Raw genomic sequence first — 25,001 nt, forward strand, 5'->3', positions numbered from 1 at the left:
AGCCACATCAAGCATTTCCTCATCAATAAATATACTGAATTCATCAGTAAAAGAAACACCACTAATGAAGTCACTCTTTTGACAATAATATCCTGCAAATTAAGGATGAAAAACCAATCGGAAGTTTCACAACATATTTCCGAAAATCAATGAGCAAATTTGCTTCTTGCTCAAACACATATTTTCCAAAATCAAACATTGTGTGTTTTCATCTTTGAAAAATGTTACAAATAAAATAATATTTGCTTTCATTGAGAGTTGAACTCAAGACCTCCCGCTTACTAAACGGGTGCTCTAACCAACTGAGCTATGAAAGCTATTTGTTTAATTTCTATATAGTTAAAGTTATCACATATGTTTGCTTAAGTTAATTTTGTTCTCATGCATTATTACGGGAGATGGTGCATAAAAAAATGAGAAGAGAAATTCATTGAAGTAAAGAGTCAAGAAAAATAAGGATATTCTTGGTTTTTAAAACTTTGATTTTCACCCATTCCGATTTCTTCAAGAAATATGGAATATTTTTTATTCTTTAATCTTTGATTTAGCCAAAAAGATACTTTTAGCCTAGAGATCATTACCAATGTTAACAATATTCAATTAATTATTTTCAAATGTGTTATCCTTCAAAAGCCTCTAAATTCCTACCAATAGCTCTTTGTAACATGATCTACAAGATTTTGATAAAATTTATATCTAAGAGTCTAAAGAATGATACCTAAGATTATTTTGCCCAATAATGATAGCTTCATAGTTGGGAGAATTATTATTGACATTATTATTATCCTACAACAATATTCTGCAAAAGGAAAACATTCGTGTATGTGATTATTTCGATTTTAAGTTTAGATATCATGTTAGTTCAATTCAATAGTCTTTACATGATTTTAATTTACATACAAACATAAATCTAAGAAATTATAAACCATGGGCGAACTAAGACAACATAAGTATGTTAAGTCAAAATTATGTACATACCTAATTCAATTAAGGCATGACTTATGTTTGATTAAACCCAATCCAAATATTCATTCAAAACGTTATAAATTTGTTGTGCACATACATTCTCTCTTGTCAATCAAACTTTAACAGGGTTGATACTTTTATTTTGATTGAATGTCTTTTCATAATTTGAAAAGGAAGCCTTAGTTATGAGCCTTATAATCCTGAATTGGACTCCCATATTGATACTTTGTTTCATAATTTTTGTAAGGGATGAGAGTTATTGTGGACAACGAGAAACATGATTGAATTAAAATAAATTCGTTATGAAAAAATAACAGATTAATAACCCAAGTGAATCACACGCGTATTAGATTATTCTTTGTTGGAATATCTCGATTATATCATATAAGACACTGCTTTGTTGATTTAGAGAATCTCATTAGCTTTTCTTTGAGATACTTCACTAGTATTCTCGAAGAATATTTGAATACGATTAAGGTATCATTCCATTATTGGAATATCTCGATTATATCATATAAGATAATGCTCTGACGATTCTTGCGACTCCACTGAAAGAATAAACACAGTGAGAATTCATTTTTTTTCCAAATTTAAGACAATTAAATATGGACAACTGTCACACCCCAATTTTGTCATATCATTTTATTGCCCTACACAATTCATTTTTATCTTCACTATCATGACGATTTTATTTGGTCTTGATAGTTTAAACCTTTTTGTTTTTGACTTTTATAAACCACCTTTTACCTTTAAAGTCAAAACCATAAGGATGACCTTTTAGCTTTTAATCAATTAAAATGTACATTGCATCTTGTAATCCTTGTGATTGTTTTCTTTCATTTTTTTCTCTTGTATTCTATTTTTGTCTTAATGCATTTTATGTGTTTATATTTAGAGCGCAAGGAAACGTCTTGAAAGTTAGAACATCCTATCCTAATCTTTTAAACAACATTAATCATTATTGTTATATTTTATTTAGAAGCATTCTTATTGCATTTTTTAGTCATTAGCATTGTCCACTTTTGAATTTATATAGCATAGTATGAAAAATATATATTAAAAAAATCATAAAATGAAATATACGTTCTTTATATACTTTTATATAAAGGTACACATTTTGGTCTATGAAATATAATAGAAACATACATTTTAATTATACATTTTTGTCGTAAGATAATTGGTTCATGGTTTTTTTTGTACACATAGTATTTCAAAAGAAAGCTAAAAGCTAACAGGCCTCCATCGTGTAACCTCTGCTCCATCATTCAATCCCCAATGTTATGCCATCTTCATGCCATGTACCTTGCAAAAAGAGTATTTAACATATCATAAAGCATCACATATCAATAGCATAGGTACATAAATATTGCAACCAATTCCCACACGTATCCACCTTGACCTCCCTCCCTATTCACTCTCTATAAATTTAGCGCACTATTCATTTCACAAGCGACAGAAAAAATATAAAGAAACTCTGCAAAAGTTTCTACATAAACCCTAACCATTTCCTTAACACTAAAGCTCATCCTATTTTCAAATATGAATTTCATATTGAAACAATGTCGACCATGTGGGTGTGCGAGGTGTGCCACCGTACATGATTTCAAAAATTTGAGAGCCTCAAATATTAAAAATACATTAAATATTTATTATATAGGTTATTTATTAAATGCATGTTTGATGTTTATGTAGTGGTCTGGTGACACTATATCAATGTCTTGATGGTTATGATCTGAGTTTGGTTCTACCATTCTAAAATCTTGTTCAAAACTAAAATATTATATAATTTAACCTATACAAAATCTTGTTCAAAACTATACAAACTCTAGAACAAAGAAATAGTCACTATTTTAAAATTTTTAAATAATAATTTTTTTCAATATTCTTTTTATTAGAATTCAACATGAAAGATTAGATCAGGACCTCAAAATTATTTTGGGCCGACCCTATATTGAAATTCAGAGTCTGAAGAGCTATACCTCACTGCAACAACACACAAACAACAATAGCAACATGAAGGGGTAGGAGATCGGATCAAAATAGAGGAGAAGGAATCTAACAGAACACGAAAAGAAAGAATACATAGCAAGGAAACAAAACTTTTAACCTGTACTTTGGTACTCATTCTTCATTCTTAAATATGTCGTTCATAATTTGAACTCTTAAATGCTTGTTGAGTTGTAAACCTTTAAAGCTTGGACTTATTTTGAACTCGTTTGAAATAAAAATTGTTTTTCCTCTTCATATGCATTTTTATCATTGTTGATCATCGTGTTCTGTTTGATTTATGGCATAAGTTTGATTTTGAAATTTAAGGTTTTTGGAGTTTCGATCCCGTCGTTTGGTTGAGATTTTGGTAAAACGGGCTTTAGATTTGGAAAAAGGGTGAAATTTATTTTAGTTAGGGTTGGTGCTCGAGGTTTGGTGGTCTAAGGAGGTTCGCCACCGGAGAGGGGATGGCGCCGCCGCTGGCCGCCACCCCCTCTCCGACGAGGTCATCAGAGAAGATAGCCAGATTTTGGGTGGGAGGGAGAGAAGTTGCAAAGCGTAACTTGTGAAGAGAGAGAGAGATTGAGAGGGGTCAAATAAACCCCCCGTCTCTTGTTTTTGCTGTTTTTAACCCTATCCTTCAAATATCCTTGCCTGCCCTGGTCAGCACATCCAACAGTCTAGAGAGAGTCAAAACTTTAACTCTCCCTCTTTTGGCCCGGGTGGACCAAATTGCCTTTAACACCCCTTTTTTTTACCGTTGTTTCTTCTTATTTTGCACCATTGAGCCTATTTCTTTTGGCTTATATTTAATTACTTGTTTTTTTTTATAAAATTAATATTAATCAAAATTAAATAATAATTAATAATAATATAACTCCAAAATATTTTCTTTTTTTCCTTTCTTTGTTTTTATTTAATTTATTTTAATTATTATTTTACTTGATTATTATTAATTAACTAAATAAATATGTATTAAGATTAAATAAATAAGTATAATTAGTAATAATTTTAAAAGAAAAATATTTTTATTATTTGATTAATTGTTATTTATTTATTTGTTTATTGCAGAAATAAATAAACAAATGAGAATGTTGAGATAATTTTGATTCTATTCTAAAATCTTGGTCCAACACTAAGGGCCTGTTTAAGACTATTTTAAAAGACAGTTTTATAATTTTTAAAATTTGAAAAACAAAAAATTTGTTTGATACATTTGTTTCTCAAAACTATTTCTAAAAACACTTTTAAAATTCAGTGTTTTAAAATCTAAAAAATTGAAACTATCAAAAATATGTTTTGATTTTCAATTTTTAGTTTTACTTTTCAATTTTCAATTGAGGTAAACTGATGAAAAAAAATACGGTTTCATTAATAGCATTATAGTAATTACTTACAATATTTTTTAATTGCAATATTTCACTCTTAATCTTGTTAATCCTCATCTATTGTTAATGAAAATTAAAATTCTCACTCTCAATTATTCAATTTTTTTTCAAAATAACCATTTTTTTCAAAAAAAAAATCCAAAACAACCAATTATTCAAAAAAATCACCAAAATAACCAAGAATGATAGAGGATGCGCCAAATGAATTGACTCACCACCAATAAAGCATTGACGTTTGCATTGGGCTCCTCATGAGGAGGCGCCAATGCTAGTGGCGCCTGCATTGTGCCTCATCAGGAGGCGCCAATGCTAGTGGCGCCTGAGTGTATTTGCTTGCTGTGTATGCGTCAATTCATCTGCCGCATACACCCCCCTATTTTTTTTAAAAGTTTTTTTTTAGTTTTTTTAATTTTTTTAATTTTCAATATTTAATTTTTATTATTTAATAAATAAGAAATAGTAATGAAAATAAATAAATTCATTGAATATGTAATAATTGATTATATTGGACTGACAATAAACTAATGACCGACCCGATTATAACGTCCGCCGGTTCCACATCCCGGTGCGTTAGTTTGTCTCTGAGGTCTCCCACGATTTTCTTGAGGTGTTTGTGGTCTTTGGGTGCTGGCCTGATTGAGTGATGGCTGGTTGGAAGGTCCGGCAGAAGTTCTAGCGGTATTTGACAGATGTGTCATCATTTGCTCCCAATATCCGGAGGGGCTCTGGCCAACGACGCTTCCGTAATGGAGTTCAGTGCCCACGTCATCCTAGTTAAGGCATTGGGGTTGGGTGAATTGGGGACGGTATAGTTGCCCAAATTGGGCCATTGAGTCGTTTTGGAAACGAAGCAATGGTTCCTGGGGCGTACTATAGTTGGCCAAATTGGGCCATTGAGTCGTTTTGTTGTTGTGTGTATGTGGTCGGTTGATGCTGTGTGGTTGGTTGTTGGGTTTGGGTGGGTTCACATTGGTGTTGGGTGGTGAATTATTGTGGGGCATATGATGACGAAGCAAGTTGGCGTGGATCCATCAAATACCGCGACTCAGATACAAATTGTTGAGTTGTTACCGACCTAAACCATGCCATATATTGTTAAGTGGGTCTTGCACCTTGGATGGTTGGTTCGTTCAAGATGTGTTGTCGTCGATTCCTCCATCGACGACACATGTCTTTTGCAAAGTCTCTCCAGTCAGAATAATCCCACTGTGCATCGACCCTTTTTGATGCCAATTCCCCAAACGCGTGGGAGATTCTAGAATCTGTTGTAGCATTCTGAATTGTAGTTTGACCCGATCACTTTGGTGCATTTCCACCGTAGTGAATCGGTAAATAGGTGTCTTCGCTGTCCAAACGGCAGCATCGTCATGCTTCACATCATGATTCAGACCCAAATATGGCCTCCAAAAAAACTATAAAACAATACAAAATGGTTAGATGGAAAATAATTTGAGAAGTATTTTTAAATTAAAATATAGTTCGGTAGGATTATTACATCGTCACGTCCAATGTGGTCCAATAGATTTCGATATACTACAATAGCGTGTTTCGGACACCTGTTGTAGTTCATTCCCCTTACTGACCACCTAAGATAATAAAAAGAAGTGAAAAATATTATTTACTGTTAATTATAATAATACATATAATTAACTAAGTTGTGAATGGTAAAGTGTTAGACTTACTTGGTTGCAAACGGGAACACGAATGAGCGCTCATTTATCGAGGCGAGCGACGACATTCTTGACCACCCCCAAGCTTGAAGCAAATACGCACATGAAAAAAAAGTACAAGTATTCTTTTTTGCAGTTCTACACATTGCACTATATAGATGGGCCAACACAGCTGAACCCCAACTATAAGTGTTTACCTTATTAATGTTGCGTAATAAAGGTAAATACATTATATTCAAAGAATTACCTATACTTTCTGAAAACAAAAAGTTACCAAATAAAATCATAATATAACACCGAGCTTTTATTATTTTCTCATACTCGGTTGAATCCTCGAACACTACTATACTGGCATAATATTGTTTTAGGTATTTTAAATTTATATCTTGCCCCCTTGCTTGACCGAATGTGTCTCCCTTAGTTTCGTCGTCTAACAAAGGGGCACCCAATAATTTATGCATATATTGTTGTCTAGGTTAACTCGACCATTCACTGCCTTTCCGTCTATACGGAGACCCAACAACATGCACACGTCCTCAAGTGTGATGGTGCACTCACCAATCGGAAGGTGAAATGTGTGGGTCTCAGGTCTCCTCCACCTCTCCAACAAAGCCAGAATGACCTTGTAGTCCACCGAGTACGAAACTGTAGATGTTTAATTGGCTGCATTGTATGGTAAAACACTAGCTGGATTCTAATGTCTTGACTGATGTCATGACATGCTGTGGAGATGTTTGTTTGACTGCATTGTATGTTAGAATATCTAGCTATACTCTGATGTCTTGGATGATGTCATGACATTCTGAGAAGTATACTGCAGGTTTAGCTAATACAGGATTTATTGAATGTCAAACTGGATGTTATGACATTCATCCCTGTCAACAGATACTGAGGAATAGAACAGTTGGTGTTCTGCTATAACTCAATATTTATTTTCAGTCTGTCTATCAAGGAAATAACAGACCTGGCATAAGGCCTACTGTCTGAATGTCAAACTGGATGTTATGACATTCATCATTGACAACATATACTGAACAATAGGCAGATTGGTTTTCTACTACATTTCAGTATGCAGCTCAGTCTGCTTATCAAGAGGATAACAGACCTGATGTAAGGCTCTATGTGTGAATGTCAAATTGGATGCTTTGACATTTATTAATGTACGTTGATACTGAAGTATGGACAAATTGGTTATGTACAGTACAACAAATTTGTACAGTCTGTTTTCAGGAAAAACAGACTTAGCATATGGTCTATGTTTTGGACGTCAAACTGAATGTTGTGACATTTATTCCTGACAACGTATGCTAAATTGTAGGTTGTTTAGTTTTTTTGTTTCAACATTTTTCTCAGGCTATTCTTCAGGAATTCAACAGCTGAGCTAAAATCCAGGAAACCAACAACTAAGCTACAATTAATGAACCTAACAAATAGCCTATTTGTTAGTAACCTAGATGTGGAACTTAGGGGAACTCGCGTGACCTTAAATTCAGGAAAATACAAGTACAAGGCCCAAGTGCTGCAATATAAAAGGATGGCAATCCTTCTTTCAGAACTAGGGGTTTTTAGGCGTGAAGATTTTATTTGTCCAATTTACTTCACTGCTGTATTTTTGTGTGTCTTGTATTAGACGTAACTTGTAAGCCAAGCTATTATCACTGAGATGATTGCATTGGTATAGGGTGTTCATTGAGTTGTAAGTGTTGTGTCACTCTAAGCTTTTAAGCGTGAGTGTTGTGTATCTTGATTAAAGCTGTTAAGCACAATCAAGAGTTGTTTGAAGTGTGACTTCATAATTGTCTTTAATCTTAATTAAAGGTTGTAATCACTGAGGTGATTGAGGGGGAGTGAGTAGGAACTCTGATCTTAGTGTAAGATTGAAATTGCATTGGGTAGGTATTAAGTGATAGGGTTAAACAGTTGGTTTAAGGTCTGAATTAATACTACTAATAGTGGATTTCCTCCCTGGCTTGGTAGCCCCCAGACGTAGGTCATGTTGGACCGAACTGGGTAAACAATTACTTGTGTTATTTACTGCACTTACTTTTTAAGTTCTGCATAATTCTTGTATGCGCATAACAACCCGTGTGACATCGAAAGTCTGATAACTAGAATTTCAATTGCTATCAGAGCAGGCACCCTGCCTGTTAATTTCTGGGTGAGATCTAGGGAAGTTACTTTCTAGTACCATGGACAAGGATATAGGACACTCAAATAGACCACCCATGCTGGATGGTTCTAACTATGATGACTGGAAGCCTCGTATGATAGCCTTCTTAAGGTCTCTAGATAGCAAAGTCTGGAGAGCTGTCAACAAAGGATGGGAACATCCAACGAAGACAGGTGAAGATGGAGTAAGTGTGCAAATTCCTGAAGAAGAGTGGGACAAGGAGCAAGAGGCATTAGCCCTTGGAAACTCTAAGGCCTTGAATGCATTGTTCAATGGAATCAGTAAGAACGTCTTCAAGCTGGTGCACCACTGTGAGCTGGCTAAGGAAGTTTGGGATACCCTCAAGATAACTCATGAAGGTACCTCCAAGGTGAAGATGTCCAAACTTCAGATGCTGACCACCAAGTTTGAAAATCTGAGGATGAAAGAGGATGAGACTATTCATGACTTTCACATGAATATTCTTGAAATTGCAAACACCTTTGGTGGCCTAGGTGAGAAAATGGCTGAAGAGAAACTTGTAAGAAAGATTCTCAGGTCCCTACCAAAGAGATTTGCTATGAAGGTCACAGCCATAGAAGAGGCTCAAGATATCTGCAATATGAAGGTGGATGAGCTCATTGGTTCTCTCCAAACCTTTGAAATGGGCTTATGTGAGGATGCTGAAAAGAAGAACAAAAGCATAGCTTTTGTATCAAATACTGAAGAGAATTCAGAAGAAGGAAACATTGGAGGAAATGAAAGCATTTCAGAAGCCATAGCCATGCTTGGAAGACAGTTCAACAAGTTCATAAAGAAGGTTGATCAACAGGGTGGACCTAATGTCAAGAACTCTTCATATGACATCAGTAGAAAGTCAAAATATGAAGAAAAGGTCACTCAAGGCAAGGGAATCCAGTGTATGGATGTGAAGGGTATGGTTATATTAAAGCTGAATGCCCTACCTTTCTCAAGATGCAAAAGAAAGGGCTATCTGTCACCTGGTCAGAAGGAGACTCTGAGAGTGAATCTGAAGGAGAATCTGCCAAACATGTCACTGCTCTGACCAGTGTCTGTGCCTCAGATGATGACTCAAGCGGAGATGAGCTTACCTTGGATGAACTTGCTGCTTCATATAAAGACATATGTGTTAAAAGTGCAGAAGTGTGTATCCAAGGAGAAAAGCAGAAGAAACTCATCAAAGAGCTGGAAGCTGAGAAACAGAAGCAGCTGAAAGTCATAGATGGTCTGAATGGTGAGATATCTTTGCTGACATCTAAGCTAGAATGAATAACTAAATCCATCAGAATGTTGAATAAAGGAACTGACACCTTGGAATAGATTCTAAAGGTGGGACAGAAGTCAGGAACCATGTCTGGTTTAGGATTTGTTAAGAAATCTTCAACTGAACTCAAAAGATCAAATGCTGAAGTTCAGAAATTCAAGAAGAAGTCACAACTGATGTCTCAACATCAGGGAACTAGAATGAGTAATCATCAGAAGAAGAAATTTCAGAGATGGAGATGTCATTACTGTGGTAGATTTGGCCACATAAAACCCTTCTGCTTCAGGCTGCATGGTTATCCTAACCAGACTACTCAAGCCAGACCCAAGCAGAAGGCTTCTAAGCATAATGCCCCCATTAAGAAACAAAAATGGGCTGCTATTCAGACACCTCAAGTCAGACCTAAGCAGCAGGCATCTAAGCTTAATCTCCCCAGTGAGAATCAACAATGTGTTGCTAAACTAGCTCACACATCTCCAAGGGTATCTACCAGACAAGACTGGTACTTTGATAGTGGCTGCTCAAGACATATGACTGGAATGAGCAACTTATTGGTGGATCTACAACCCCATGCCACCAGGTATGTGACATTTGGTGATGGAGCTAAAAGAGAAGTCAAGGGCGTTGGTAAGCTGGATTGTCCTGGAGTTCCAAAACTGAGGAATATGTTGTTAGTAAAAGGACTAACTGCTAATCTCATTAGCATAAGCCAGCTGTGTGACCAAGGATTCCATGTGCAATTCACTAGGGGAGGATATGTGGTGTTGAATGGTTGCAATCAGGAAGTGATGATAGGAGCCAGATCCAAAGATAATTGTTATCTATGGGAAGCCAAGGGAGAGCAGGAAGTGAAGCTGGAACATGGAAGACTTGGACAACTTCATTTAAAAGGAATGAAGAAGATCATATCCAAGGGAGCAATTAGAGGAATCCCAAATCTGCTTATGGATAAAAGAACAGACTGTGGAAAATGTATGATTGAAAGCTATGAGTCACTGTCACCTATTGGTCATCATACAAATGGTGCAGTAGCAAGGAATAAACAAATGTGTGCATCACTGTCCACTGCAGAAGCTAAGTATCTAGCTTCTGGTAGTAGGTGTTCATCACTGGTATGTATGAACCTGATGCAGACTGAGTACAATGTCACTCAGAACGTCATGACATTGAGTGCTACTCAGTTTGACAAAGTTAGGGGCAAAGAGGGCATGTGCGCCTCTGAGAAATTATAGCAACTAATGATGTTAGTTAGTTACTGTTTAGTAAGGCAACTTATTAAACAATTAATAGTGCACTCTGAGTGGTCAACAAATAATAGACATTACTCATGCAACAAGCGTTTACTATTCCATCGCTTCAACTCCCAGTCTTGCAAACTTTCCTCCAAAGAAACTGTTTAACTCTCCTCCGAGATATTCATCATGTCGCACCAATCCGACTCAACCTCCTACACGACCATGTCTGATTCCCCCAGCACTGAGTCTTGCAACCCTAACCGGGAGGATCCTGTTTCTGACGCTGCAACTTCTTCCCATGCAAGAAGACCTAAAGAAACGGTCTCCGGATTCTCCTCAGCGTTCGCGCTTGATGAACAAACCAGAGAAGGTTCAAGGTATGTTCACAATTCCATTGCAACCTTGGTAACTGGAATTCTATATGGTAATCATAAGGTTCCCGGGGTCTCAGTTCCCCTAAACACGATCATACCTGATAATGTTGCATGTCAAGAAAACGCAGTCGTGTTAAGAAAGAATGTCTCTGACAATGCTGAGCAACCTGATGCTCATGAGGGGTCAAAAATTGACAAACCCTCAGACAATGTGAGAGGTGAGAAGGTCTGTGTCACTCAAGATGTCAGTGACAACCCTAATGCTGACACAGTGAATCTGGAAGAGTTCTCTGATAATGAACTGTTGACCTCAGTTGTCCCTAGCATAGCCAAAAGGGTTAGGACTAGGAGAGAGAAGAAGACTGTGGTGCAGAGGTCCCCAACAAGGGAGGTTGATGTGGCAACTTCTCCCAATCCAAAGGTGACAGAGAGTTCCCTCAAAAGGAAAGGACATGGACCTGCAAAATCTTAGAGCAAAGAGGTGCCCAAGAAAATGAAGACCAAGACTGTTGTGATGGAGTCTGATTCAGATGTCCCATGTGATGTCACAACATCTCTGTCTAAGAAGAAGCCAACCACTAGCAAGCTTGCTGCTAGTGTTCCAGAGGTACCTATTGACAATGTGTCATTCCATTTTGCCTCTAGTGTGAACAGGTGGAAGTATGTCTATCACAAGAGGTTGGCCTTGGAGAGGGAACTAGCTCAGAATGCCCTAGAGTGTAAGGAGATTGTGGACCTTATTAAAGAGGCAGGGCTAATGAGAACTGTAACTCAACTCCCAAAATGCTATGAGACTTTGGTGAAGGAGTTCATTGTCAATGTGTCCGAGGAATGTGCAGATGGGAAGTCCAGAGAATTCAGAAAGGTCTATGTGCGAGGCAAGTGTGTGAACTTCTCTCCCTCAGTAATCAATCTGTATTTGGGAAGAGCTGATGTAGTGCAACCAGAGCTTGAAGTGACTGACAACAGAATCTGTCAAGTCATCACTGCAAATCAAGTCAGGAAGTGGCCTCTTAAAGGTAAGCTGGTGGCCAGCCAACTCAGTGTGAAGTATGATATGCTACACAAAGTTGGAGCTGCCAACTGGGTGCCCACAAATCACAAGTCAACTGTGTCTGTGATGCTTGGAAAGTTCATCTATGCTGTTGGAACCAAGGCAAAGTTTGACTATGGAACCTACATCTTTGATCAGACCATGAAACATGCTGGGAGTTTCAGTGTGAAGGGACCTATAGCCTTTCCTTCTCTCATATGTGGCATTGTGCTGAATCAATTCCCAAACATCTTGACAAACAATGACTTTGTGAAAAGAAGAGAGAGTCCGTTGGCCTTCAATTACAAACTGTTCCTGGGTAAGCATGTCCCTGACATTATCATGACAACTGGAGAAACATCCAATGTTGGCAACCAACCAGATAAAGTTGCTGTCATTGCTGTGCTCAGAGAGACTTGCAAAGAGCTGGAGGCTAGGAAGCTCACTTTGGAAAAACTGATTATTCAATTGGAGATGTTAGCGGAGGATACAGATGGAGCTGCAAGGCAAAGCTCAAAGGGTGAGGAGGAGGCCAGTTCTGATGATGGCACTAATGATGAGGCTGATGAATAAATCATTTTCTGTAATTCTGTCATTTGTGTGTAATTCTGTTTATGTTATGTTGGCCTGTAATTTAAAGTGTTGCTTTGGCAACATTTTTGACAAAAAGGGGGAGTAACACCTGTAATGCCCTAGGACAACAGATTGTTTTGCTAAATAGATATTCAGGACAGATATTCAAGATCCTCTAATCCAGAGGTTGTGCTGCAGCTGATGTTCCACTTCCATGAGTGTGAGTGTGTTTATGTGTGCTGCAATTAGAAGTTTTTATTTAACTTCTGTATGTGTGCTGCAATTAGAAGTTTTTATTTAACTTCTGTATGTGTGCTGATATGTGAAGTTTTTATTTAACTTCCATGTGTGTGAGTGTGCTGCTACTCTGAGTGTATTAGCTAGGTTAATTTCCTGCTAGATGTGAGATTTCCGCTGCTATGGACTCTGTTGTGAGACCAAAGTGTTTTAGCCAAAAATTTGCCAAAGGGGGAGTTTGTAGATGTTTAATTGGCTGCATTGTATGGTAAAACACTAGCTGGATTCTAATGTCTTGACTGATGTCATGACATGCTGTGGAGATGTTTGTTTGACTGCATTGTATGTTAGAATATCTAGCTGTACTCTGATGTCTTGGCTGATGTCATGACATTCTGAGAAGTATACTGCAGGTTTAGCTAATACAGGATTTATTGAATGTCAAACTGGATGTTATGACATTCATCCCTGTCAGCAGATTCTGAGGAATAGAACAGTTAGTGTTCTGCTATAACTCAGTATTTATTTTCAGTCTGTCTATCAAGGAAATAACAGACCTGACATAAGGCCTACTGTCTGAATGTCAAACTGGATGTTATGACATTCATCATTGACAGCATATACTGAACAATAGGAAGATTGGTTTTCTGCTACATTTCAGTATGCAGCTCAGTCTGCTTATCAAGAGGATAACAGACCTGATGTAAGGCTCTATGTGTGAATGTCAAATTGGATGCTTTGACATTTATTAATGTACGCTGATACTGAAGTATGGACAGATTGGTTATGTACAGTACAACAAATTTGTACAGTCTGTTTTCAGGAAAAACAGACTTAGCATATGGTCTATGTTTTGGACGTCAAACTGAATGTTGTGACATTTATTCCTGACAGCGTATGCTAAATTGTAGGTTGTTTAGTTTTTCTGTTTCAACATTTTTCTCAGGTTATTCTTCAGGAAACAGCTGAGCTAAAATCCAGGAAACCAACAACTAAGCTACAATTAATGAACCTAACAAATAGCCTATTTGTTAGTAACCTAGATGTGGAACTTAGGGGAACTCGCGTGACCTTAAATTCAGGAAAATACAAGTACAAGGCCTAAGTGCTGCAATATAAAAGGATGGCAATCCTTCTTTCAGAATTAGGGGTTTTTAGGCGTGAAGATTTTATTTGTCCAATTTACTTCACTGCTGTATTTTTGTGTGTCTTGTATTAGACGTAACTTGTAAGCCAAGCTATTATCACTGAGATGATTGCATTGGTATAGGGTGTTCATTGAGTTGTAAGTGTTGTGTCACTCTAAGCTTTTAAGCGTGAGTGCTGTGTATCTTGATTAAAGCTGTTAAGCACAATCAAGAGTTGTTTGAAGTGTGACTTCACAATTATCTTTAATCTTAATTAAAGGTTGTAATCACTGAGGTGATTGAGGGGGAGTGAGTAGGAACTCTGATCTTAATGTAAGATTGAAATTGCATTGGGTAGGTATTAAGTGATAGGGTTAAAGAGTTGGTTTAAGGTCTGAATTAATACTACTAATAGTGGATTTCCTCCCTGGCTTGGTAGCCCCCAGACGTAGGTCATGTTGGATCGAACTGGGTAAACAATTACTTGTGTTATTTACTGCACTTACTTTTTAAGTTCTGCATAATTCTTGTCTGCGTAGAATTGGATGTCATAACAACCCGTGTGACATCGAAAGTCTGATAACTAGAATTTCAGAAACAATGTTTAGTAGATTTCCAAATCCACATCCTCTAATATATGGTTCTATTAAAGGATCGTGGGGTACATATTCATGTACACGACATCTAAACCGCTTCGGATCCTAATAACAAAAAAGTAAGAAAATACAATTAGAAGAAGAAACACATACTCAACAAACACACATCTATAAGAAGTAAGACAAAAATAGAAACTAAAAAGAGAGAGATAACAAAGTTATAACACAAAAAGGATATCTATAAGAAGTAAGACAAAAATAGAAACTAAAAAGAGAGAGATAATAAAGGTATAACACAAAAAACATAAAAAGTTAAAAGAGAGAGATAACATAAAAATGTCGAGATATTCTCGATTGTGCCTCTGTGTTCATCGCCCATAGTCAACAAAGACATGATTTGAATTTTCAAAGCTTGCGTTTGGTAGATGAAAGAAGTGTGGTAGAAGAATATAATTTAGTATTGATGAAGATGATTTGATATTGTTGATATGAGAGGCTATTTATAGATGAATGAGTGAGTAGGTTTGCAACCTAAAAAGAGTGTGATTGGTTGCATGGAATGGCAAGAGGAGACAAGGGAATGACAAAATTCAGAATGTGAGACAAAGCTAACATGTGAGGAATCTCTTCTTGGTTCATGTGAAGAAAGCACATGCAAGGGAAGAGGAGCCCTTCCTCTTGGCGCCTACATGTGAATTCTCACATGCAAGGAAGAGGCGCCCTTCCTCTTGGCGCCTTAGTGTAGGGCAATTGGAAGGGGCGCCCTTCCTAGTGGCGCCTAAGGCAAGTTTGTGTGAAGAGGCGCCTAACCCTTTGGCGCCTCAGTTACTTTATGGCGCCTAGGGAGTGGGCCCATAGGTTGGAATCTTAGGGCACAGAGCTCAGAGATTCTTCGATTCCCTGACGCATGTATATTCTTGTCACTCTTTTCTCTGCATGCTGGATTCCTTCTACTGCATGCATGGTCAAGTCTGTACAGACAATGACCAAGTAATCAATGCAACGACCAACTTAGCAATGACCAAGCTATTTATGTTGTGCAGATGAACAACTTAGCAATGCATTCAATTCCATTCAAGCTATCCACATATTTAATATTTCAACAAAATGTCTTCCACACAACATTACATGATCAGTGCCCATGTCGAAGGTGAAATATTTGATCATCAGTTGTTCGATTTTTGTTTTCGAAACACAGAGGTGACTCGGCTTACAATAAATGGACGATCAAATTTTTCACATCTGAAATAAAGAATAGAAAAGAAATTGCAGTGCAGTAATGTGGGTCAGATCATCTATAAAAATCCGGTTTGGTTTGCAGAAAACCAGGTAAAATTTTATCAGGAGAAGATTCGAGATGATGATGATGTTTAACATATGTTTGTCAGTCACGAACAATCCGGTTACAACGATATAGAGTTGTATATATTACCACATCAACAACAGATGTCTCAGTACATTGATCAGTCACAAGTGTTTTGTGAGACTGATGACGAACAAGCTGAGGTGAATGTTCCAAACGATGAAGAAGAGGAGCCTGAGATCATGGTTGATTCAATGGTGAAAGCTGAAGAGGAAGAGGAGCCAATACCAGCAAGTCATGTATACTGCCCACCCCAACACATCACAAGGTTAAATTTAGGTTCAGATGAACCTTCGGCAGATGTATGGTACAATCCTTACGTGCAGATGCAAGGATCTCTGAAACAAGGAGACACATTTCGCACAAAAGTGGAATGTTTAAAAGCCATTAAGAAATTCCACATGCAACTATCAGCTGATTTCAGAGTTGACAGAACTGACGCATCGAGGTATAAAGTTTATTGTCCGAATGAGCACTGCCTTTTTAGGTTGTCAGCTTCGTACCGGAAGAGGAGCGAGTCTTGGGAGATTGGATCAATGGGTCCAGATCACACATGCATGCTGACAAACCCAATGCAGGATCATCATAAATTAAGCTCTCAGCTAATATGCGATGAAATATTGTCTGTCATTAACGACAATCCGTCGTTAAAGGTGAGTATAATAATCTCGCATATTAGGGCAGAGTACGAGTACACTCCATCATATAGGAAGGCATGGATAGCTAGATCAAAAGCTGTTGAAAAAGTGTTTGGCAATTGAGAGGAGTCTTACAAACAACTTCCAAAATACCTGTTGGCTCTAAAACAATATGCTCCCAGGACAATTGTCAAGATGGAAACATTTCCCGCCTATACACCAGATGGTACGTGTGCTGTTGAAAATATAATATTTCACCATTTATTCTGGGCGTATCAACCATGTATCATAGGTTTTCCTTTCTGTAAACCAATTATACAAATTGATGGTACATGGTTGTATGGAAAATACAAAGGAACGTTACTGATGGCAGTGGCATAAGATGGGAACAACAATATTTTTCCAATCGCCTTTTCCCTAGTTGAAGGGGAAACTGCTGAGGGATGGAGTTTTTTCCTAAGAAATCTCCGATTGCACGTTGCACCTCAGCCTAACTTGTGTTTGATCTCTAATAGACACCCCTCAATCATCAGTGCATATAATAACATTGACAATGACTGGCAAAATCCTCCTTTGACGCATGTGTTATGTATTAGACATATTGCTCAGAATTTCATGCGGGAAATCAAAGATAAGACGTTGCGTAAGAAGGTTGTCAATGCAGGTTACGCATTATCAGAACCTTCTTTCAAACACTATCGCGAGGAAATAAGATTGTCAAACGAAGATGCGGTACGGTGGATCGATAGTATTCTGTTGGAGAAGTGGACTAGGGCATACGACAACGGTCAATGTTGGGGCCACATGACAACAAATCTTGTGGAATCAATGAACTCTGTCTTCAAAGGCATTCGTAACCTACCAATAACCGCTTTGGTGCAGGCTATATATTTCAGGCTAGGAGCGTTGTTTGAAACCAGACGCTCAAAATGGAGTTGAGTGTTGCAATCTGGACAGTTGTTCAGTGATGCTTCAATGAAATTCATTAGACATGAAACTGCCAAAGCAAACACACAGGTGGTTATGGTATTTGACCGAACTAAAGGTTGGTTTAGTGTTGCCAAGTCCATGGATCACAATGAGGTCATCCCAATGGGACAATACATAGTCGAACTAGATAGAGGTTGGTGCGACTGCGGAAGGTTCCAAGCCTTTCGTACCTCCTGCTCCCATGTCATTACAGCATGCTCAAAGGTTCGAAGGGATCCATCCTACTTGCTATCTGAAGTTTACAAAGTCGCCAGCCTTTCAAATGTTTATAAAATTAGTTTTTCGGTAGTGGCCAAAGAGGATTATTGGCAAGAATATCAAGGGGACATCGTCTGACACAACGAAGTTATGCGAAGGAAGAAAAAGGGTCGCCCTAACAGCACCCGGATTCGAACCGAAATGGATACTGCGAACAAAATGGTTAGACTATGTAGTTCATGCCGTCAACCAGGTCACAATTGTAATAACTGTCCTAGTGTTGGAACGAGCACAACCAGATAAATTTACATGTACCTCTATTGCAATATATGAAAAACTAAATTTATTGCAATATAGTGTAACCCAAACAATTACATAAACAAAATAGTGCAACATAGTAACCCAAACAATTACATAAACAATTACATTGTCTGTGACGAAAATACCATTACATAAAAAATAACACAAATAATTAAAACAACTAGAATACAAAAACTATGCGATTACAACCATCAAAACAGTTTTGAACATGTAATGCATCATCCTACGAGCGTCTTGGTCGGTCTTAATATCCATCCATTCGTGCACTTCTCCGTGTTGGTTGAACGTGGACACAAGCCATTGTATTCTTCTAATCTGTTCACCCTCTCCAATTTCTCCCTCTAACCAACGGTACAACGTCCGATTAAGACGTTCAAACGTATCCGTGTTCCAAAGTCGGACCTGTATCGGAGCCGCAACGGCAGAAAATATTACATCAGCATTTCGTTTCTAAATGTATGCAGACATTGTTGAAACAAAGAGAATTAAAATTGATGGTTGAACTAGACAAATTATGGTATTAGGAGATGAGTTTGAGTGAAAATATTGTATCCAAGGCGTGGTATTTATAGAGACGGAACATCCATTGTACAAAACACGTGGACGCCTGAGGGATTGACGCCTACGTGACCATCACATGCAGGCGCCAGATGAATTGGCGCCCACCAACCAAAACACACTCAGGCGCCACTAGCATTGGCGCCTCCTCATGAGGCTTAATGCAGACGCCACTAGCATTGGCGTCTCCTCATGAGGAGCCCAATGCAAGTGCCAATGCTATTGGCGCCTCCTCTTTACAATGTGGGGATGCGTCAATTCATATGTCGCATCCTCTACCAAACTCGGTTATTTTGGTATTTTTTTTGGATACTTGGTTATTTTCGATTTTTTTTGAAAAAATTGGTTATTTTGAAAAAAAGTTCCAATTATTCTCTCTCTAATTAATCCTCATTATGAGAATTGTATATTTTTATACATTAAATGAATTATATATATATATATATATATATATATATATATATATATATATATATATATATATATATATATATTCAAACCAACACTCAAATACAATTTTTATACATTAAATGAATTGTATATTTTATCATTAATTATTAAAAATATTTAAATGTATATTAGCTGAATTTTTATTTTCAAAAAATATATCACAATTATTTTTATTTAATAAAACTGATTTTTAAAATATAGATTATCAAACAAGCTATATTGTTCAATTTCAAAAGAAAACAATTTTTACTAATTATACTATCAAACATATTTTTTCACTTTTTAATTTTTAAAATAGTTTTCAAAAATTGAATTACTAAATAAGTTTTTTTTCTTTTTCTTAAAAATAAATTTGCAAAATAGATTTGTAAAACAAATTTTAAAAATTAAAATTGAGATGAGATTCAAACAGACCCTAAGTATTTGTTTCTAAAATACTTAACCTAATCATTTCGACAAATATTCCGAATAATTGGTTTAGTGACTCACATCTTATTCTTACATCATTCACATTCTTAAAGAGTATCGTATATACTATAATACATGACCTACTTATTTATTATATATATAGATAATGATATGACATGATTTTGCTTATGTTAATTTTGTTCTTATGGATTATTACAGGAGATGGTGCATAAAGGAAAAAAAACTCATTGAAGTAAAGAGTCAAGTAAAATAAGGATACTCTTGGTTTTTAAATCTTTGATTTTCACCCCTTCCGATTTGTTCAAGAAATATGGAATATTTTTTATTCTTTAATATTTGATTTTGTCAAAAAGACATTTTTAGCCTAGAGACCATTGCCGATGTTAACAACATTCAATTAATTATATTCAAATGTGTTGATCCTTAAAAAACCCTCTAACTTCCTTTCAATAGCTCTTTATAACATGATTTCCAAGATTTTGACAAAATTTATCTATAAGAGATTAAAGAATGATACCTAAGATTAGTTTGCCCAATAAAAATAGTTTCATAGTTGGAAGGATTACTATTACATTACTATTATCATGCAAAAGGAAAACAATCATGTATGTGATTCTTTCGATTTTAAATTTAGATATCATGTTAGTTCAATTCACTAGTTTTCCATGATTTTAATTTACATACAAACAAAAATATAAGAGATTACAAACTTGGACGGACTAAGACAACATAAGTATGTTAAGTTAAATTTATGTATGCACCTAATTCAATTTATGCATGGCTTATGTTTGATTAAACGCAATCCAAACATTCATTCCAAACGTCGCAGATTTGATGTGCGCATACCTTCACTTCACTCTTGTCAATCAAACTTTAACATGGTTGATACTTTTTAATTTGATTGAACATCTTTTCTTAATTTGAAAAAAAGCCTTAGTTATGAGACTAATAATCCTAAATAGGATTCCCAGATTGATACTGTGTTTCATAATTCTTGTAAGGGATGAGAATTGTTGTGCACAACGAGAAACATGATTGAATTAAAATAATTCCGTAATGCAAAATCACAGTTTAATAACCCAAGTGAATCACAAGTGTATTATATTATTCCATTCTATCAAAGCAAAATCCAAAATGTCAAGGGTGATCCAATTTAAGATGAAGTTAATTCCAACATTATAGATGACTATTGCCAATGCCAATGCCTTGGCATTTATTTCACCATAAACCACAAAATATTACTAAGCTTCCACCACAAATCAAGTGTGCTTGGCAAGGAAGGCAAGGATAAGCTGATTCACCTGTTCAGGAAATTGTTCTTGAACAAAATGGGTTCCCTCTGGAATAAATGTAATCTCCAGATTAGGAACAAACTCTTTGGCCTTTTCACCCTTTGTTAAATCCTCAATCCCTGGGAACTTGAAAACATAGTCCTTTCCACCCATTATCAGGAGTGCTGGAACTTTGACTACAGGATCCGGCAAGTTAAAGTCTTCACCAAATGATCTGCAAATGCAAGCAAAACAATCACGATTCACGAACAATAGTGATCACTGATCACGCTTTATAGCAACATTAGCATCATTTTGCTGACAGAAAATGGGAACAAAAGAAAACTGTAGCACCTGTATGGAACCTGCAATGCAGTTTGGAATCCAGATTTTTCATACAAAGCTCCGTATGTTGCAAGATCCTCCTCAGTGAACCAAGACGGAAGAGGGGTATCAGGTTCAACCAAATCCATGATCTCCTGGTTTTCATCCGCTATTGGTATTTCAGTCTTGGAGAAAAGGATGTAAACATTTCGAACAACAGTTTTTGCATCAAAGCGTCCAAAATCAGCCTCCGCCCTTCCTGGTTTCTGACAAGTACATACATACATATAGACAGAAATAAAGTTGTTTGATATTACCGGGAAATGATATGGCTGAGAGGTAAACGGAAATTAGATTTACCGCCCATCTCAAAATGTAGAAACCTTCGGGGAGGACTTTATGATACGCAGCCGGGCGTGGTGGAACATATGGAACTCCCAAAGTGATAACTCCCAAGACTCTTTCCGGATGCAGAATGGAAAACAAATATGCAGGACGAGCTCCAAAATCTTTTCCAACGATGAACACCTATTGTATAATCAATTCAGCATTATTATAACTATATGATAGCATGATAGGGATTAATTGCAACCCGACACAGATACATCAATCAATTATTCAATGGATCTAAAATCAAGAGAGAGAAAAGAGTGTACCTTAGAAAGAGAAAGAGCATCTAGAATTGCGAGGAGGTCGTCGAGAAGATGAGAGAAGGTGGTCTTTTCGGGTTCGGATGGCGGATCGGAAAGGCCGTAGCCTCTGTAATCGGGAGCGATAGCTCTGAATCCGGCAGCGGCGAGGGCTTTCATCTGGTGGCGCCATGAGTACCATATCTCAGGGAAGCCGTGGAGGAATACGACGACGTTTGGACCTGAAAGATACAAAAGAAAGGTGGTTGACGCTGGTTCAGAAGACGACAAAGAATTGAAACAGTTCACTGAATTGGATTGGATTTGATTGAATTTTGTCTTACCGGTTCCAATTTCAGCTATGTGAAGTTTGAGAGCTCCTACATTCACGAACTTGTGTTCAATTTCTTCCATCGATTACAGTGTGTTTCGTGTCTGGACTCTTAACTGAACTCAAACTACTCTTCTAAACTGATGTCCACTATTTTACTCCCTCTTTCCTACTACTAGTAATTAAGAAAAATGTATATTAAAATGAATTATTCATCTCAATTTTAATGGATTTTTTTTAATTCTATCCTTTGATTAATATTATTTTTATTTCTAGAAATACTTTAATAAAAATATAAAAAAATCACTAACTTAGTGAAGGAGGGAGTCTATGGCAAGTTTGAAACTGGACCAAAATTCCAAAGATAATAATCGAGGTTTATTTGACGTCCCCTTATTGTAAAGAAAAGAAAAAAAATCAAACTTGATAATAAAAAAAAATCAGACTTAACAATTCTAACTTATGGTCAAATGATTTTTTTTATCTCGTAAAATATTTCTCTTAAATGTAATTTTTAGGTTTTCATTGAATTGAACTATATTAGTGATACAAACAATATACTATTATTACATAATCTCTATATTTCACTTTTGTTTGTATTAAATTTAAAAATAGAAATAATTTATAGCGATAGACTTTTGGTGCTACCATAATATCTCTCTCTATATATTGATGAAGTGTTTGGACACCTGATATACACAATTTGATATTGAAATTATTACATAGATTACATAAGTTATTCCTCATTGGATAGAAAAAGAATACAAAAGATATTCATATACTTTAGTAATTGGATAAATTATGCACATCACAAAATATACTGGATCGTATGCAGAATATGATTCTAAAATAATCTAGTACCAAGTTGATTCTAGTTATTGTCACTGATCACCATCAAGAATATTCATCAGTGTCTTAAAAGATCTTTTGTAATCATGTGCCCAGTAGTTTTAATTTTTTTAATGATCATTTGTTTGTAATAAGTGTGAATAATCTTCAAAGTACTAAATAATGCATATATGATATTCTATATATATTGACATTTTTCTGTAGTGAAATCTTATCCACTCATTTTTAAAAAAGAATTCAGTAATTTTGAGGAGGTGTGATTTTGATGACTTCAAACAAATTTTAACATTTTTTCCGAATAAAATAATAATAATAAAACTTAAAATGAGAGAGAGTGTTGTAAGAGATAATGTGAGGTAAAGTCACGATGTAGTTGGCGGGTTAAAGTCATTGAAATCCAACCCCTCATTTTTCATTCACAAAAATTAAAGGCAATTTCAAATGGAATAGATTATAATTGGATAGGGTCCAATGGAAACTTTATGGGAGAGAATCCCTATCCCACATAATACAAACCGTTTTACAAACTTCATATATTTTCAAATATTTTTAAAAATGATTTTGTCTCAGCTATCATTATTACTTGTAATTTACTAGTTTTATATCTTTTGAGATAACGTTGTTGAGATATAAATGTGAATTGTGTTGAGAAACAAATGTGAGTTCTAAATTCAACATTGTTTAGAAAAGTGGAGGTTGAGCATTTTATAAGTGAACAGTCTCATACACCTATCACATTAAATTTTTTGGTGAATATCTCAATTGTTTGAGTGAGTAATTGACCTTCAGGTGAGTGTTTGACCAAATGTGTATGTTTCTCCCTCATGATGACTCATCAGTGATATCAGAGTCGATGGTTCGAGTAAGGGATTGACTCCTTGTGTCGAAAGTCTTCCTGACACGGTGGTCCGACGACGTGTTTCGTTGAAGTGCCCACAACGAGATAAATGTGTCTCTTAACAGTGGTACACGCATATGGATGAAAGAGCTTCCACTTGAGGGAGATCATAGTGGATGAACTCACACTTGAGAGGGAGATTGTTGAGAAATAAATGTGAGTTGTGTTGAGAAATAAGTGTGAGTTCTAAATCCCATATTACTTAGAAAAGTGGAGGTTGAACACTTTATAAGTGAGAGGATCCATACACCTATCACCTTAAGGTTTTAGGTGAATATGTGACGCCTCTCTCACTTGCTGGATGAGTCTTTAAGCTTTAGATGAGTGTTTGATCCAATGTTTATGTTTCCCCCCTCATGATGATCCATCACACAATACTATATTTGCAATTATATCATATAACTTGACCCTTATTTTTGTCAAGGTTTAACCATCACATAAGTATTGTAGTCCAAGGTCCATATATTAGAACGATTGTGGCCCAACATATTCTAATGGTCAAGGGTTAAACTCATACAATCATGTGGGACACGCGAGAGATCTTATTTCAAAAGATGGAAAGTCGATGATATGCCCGACACGTGGGAGAGATAAATACGTCAAGCGAGACCCTATGAAAAAAACTACATGCCACAACCCTTGAAGGAACGAGGCCAAGAAACCCCTATCTGGGTAGAAACCTTCAAGCAGTTGCACTTTTTTCCTATGCAAAATTTAGGTGGTATAAAAACACGATTCCAATGAGAAAAATATACAATTGCTTTGCCATATAACAAAAGCATTTAGGTTAAGATTCCTTACTTCACTAATGGGAATCTGTAGAGCAAAGAAGACAACACTCACAAACATCATTTTAGGAATAAAAATTGAAGGTATCATTGAAGGAGATATAAGAATTGGAAGGTACCCTAAAGTACAAAAGACATTTGTAAGAATTCTAGGTTACAATAAGCAGAATGACACACATTCTCCAAATAATACTGTTGAAGAGTATGTATGATGTTCAACTTGGTTACAGTTCCCAAGTGAGATTTATTTTAACTATAAAAAGGGTATGGGATTCTTATCTTATAACTGTAGTGACTTGTCTGTGTGTATCTATTATGCATAAACTTGTTGAACAAGTTCTT

General features: G+C 36.3%; 1 protein-coding gene and 1 non-coding gene across 2 annotated transcripts; both read right to left on the reverse strand.

Moving 5' to 3' along the window:
- Window positions 1–243: 243 nt before the first annotated feature.
- Window positions 244–317, reverse strand: TRNAT-AGU (transfer RNA threonine (anticodon AGU)). Its single transcript has one exon. It is a non-coding gene; the product is annotated as a tRNA-Thr (tRNA).
- Window positions 318–20,653: 20,336 nt separating this feature from the next.
- Window positions 20,654–22,388, reverse strand: LOC127100419 (uncharacterized). Its single transcript, XM_051037572.1, has 5 exons — window positions 22,138–22,388; window positions 21,821–22,035; window positions 21,525–21,692; window positions 21,195–21,430; window positions 20,654–21,075 (listed from the first exon to the last, which is right to left on the reverse strand). Exons 1-5 carry the CDS (start codon window positions 22,205–22,207, stop codon window positions 20,829–20,831), a joined length of 936 nt encoding a protein of 311 aa, XP_050893529.1. The 5' UTR covers window positions 22,208–22,388; the 3' UTR covers window positions 20,654–20,828.
- Window positions 22,389–25,001: the final 2,613 nt, after the last annotated feature.

Source organism: Lathyrus oleraceus, chromosome 7 (assembly GCF_024323335.1).
Source record: "Lathyrus oleraceus cultivar Zhongwan6 chromosome 7, CAAS_Psat_ZW6_1.0, whole genome shotgun sequence".
In the NCBI taxonomy this organism is placed as follows: Eukaryota; Viridiplantae; Streptophyta; class Magnoliopsida; order Fabales; family Fabaceae; genus Lathyrus; species Lathyrus oleraceus.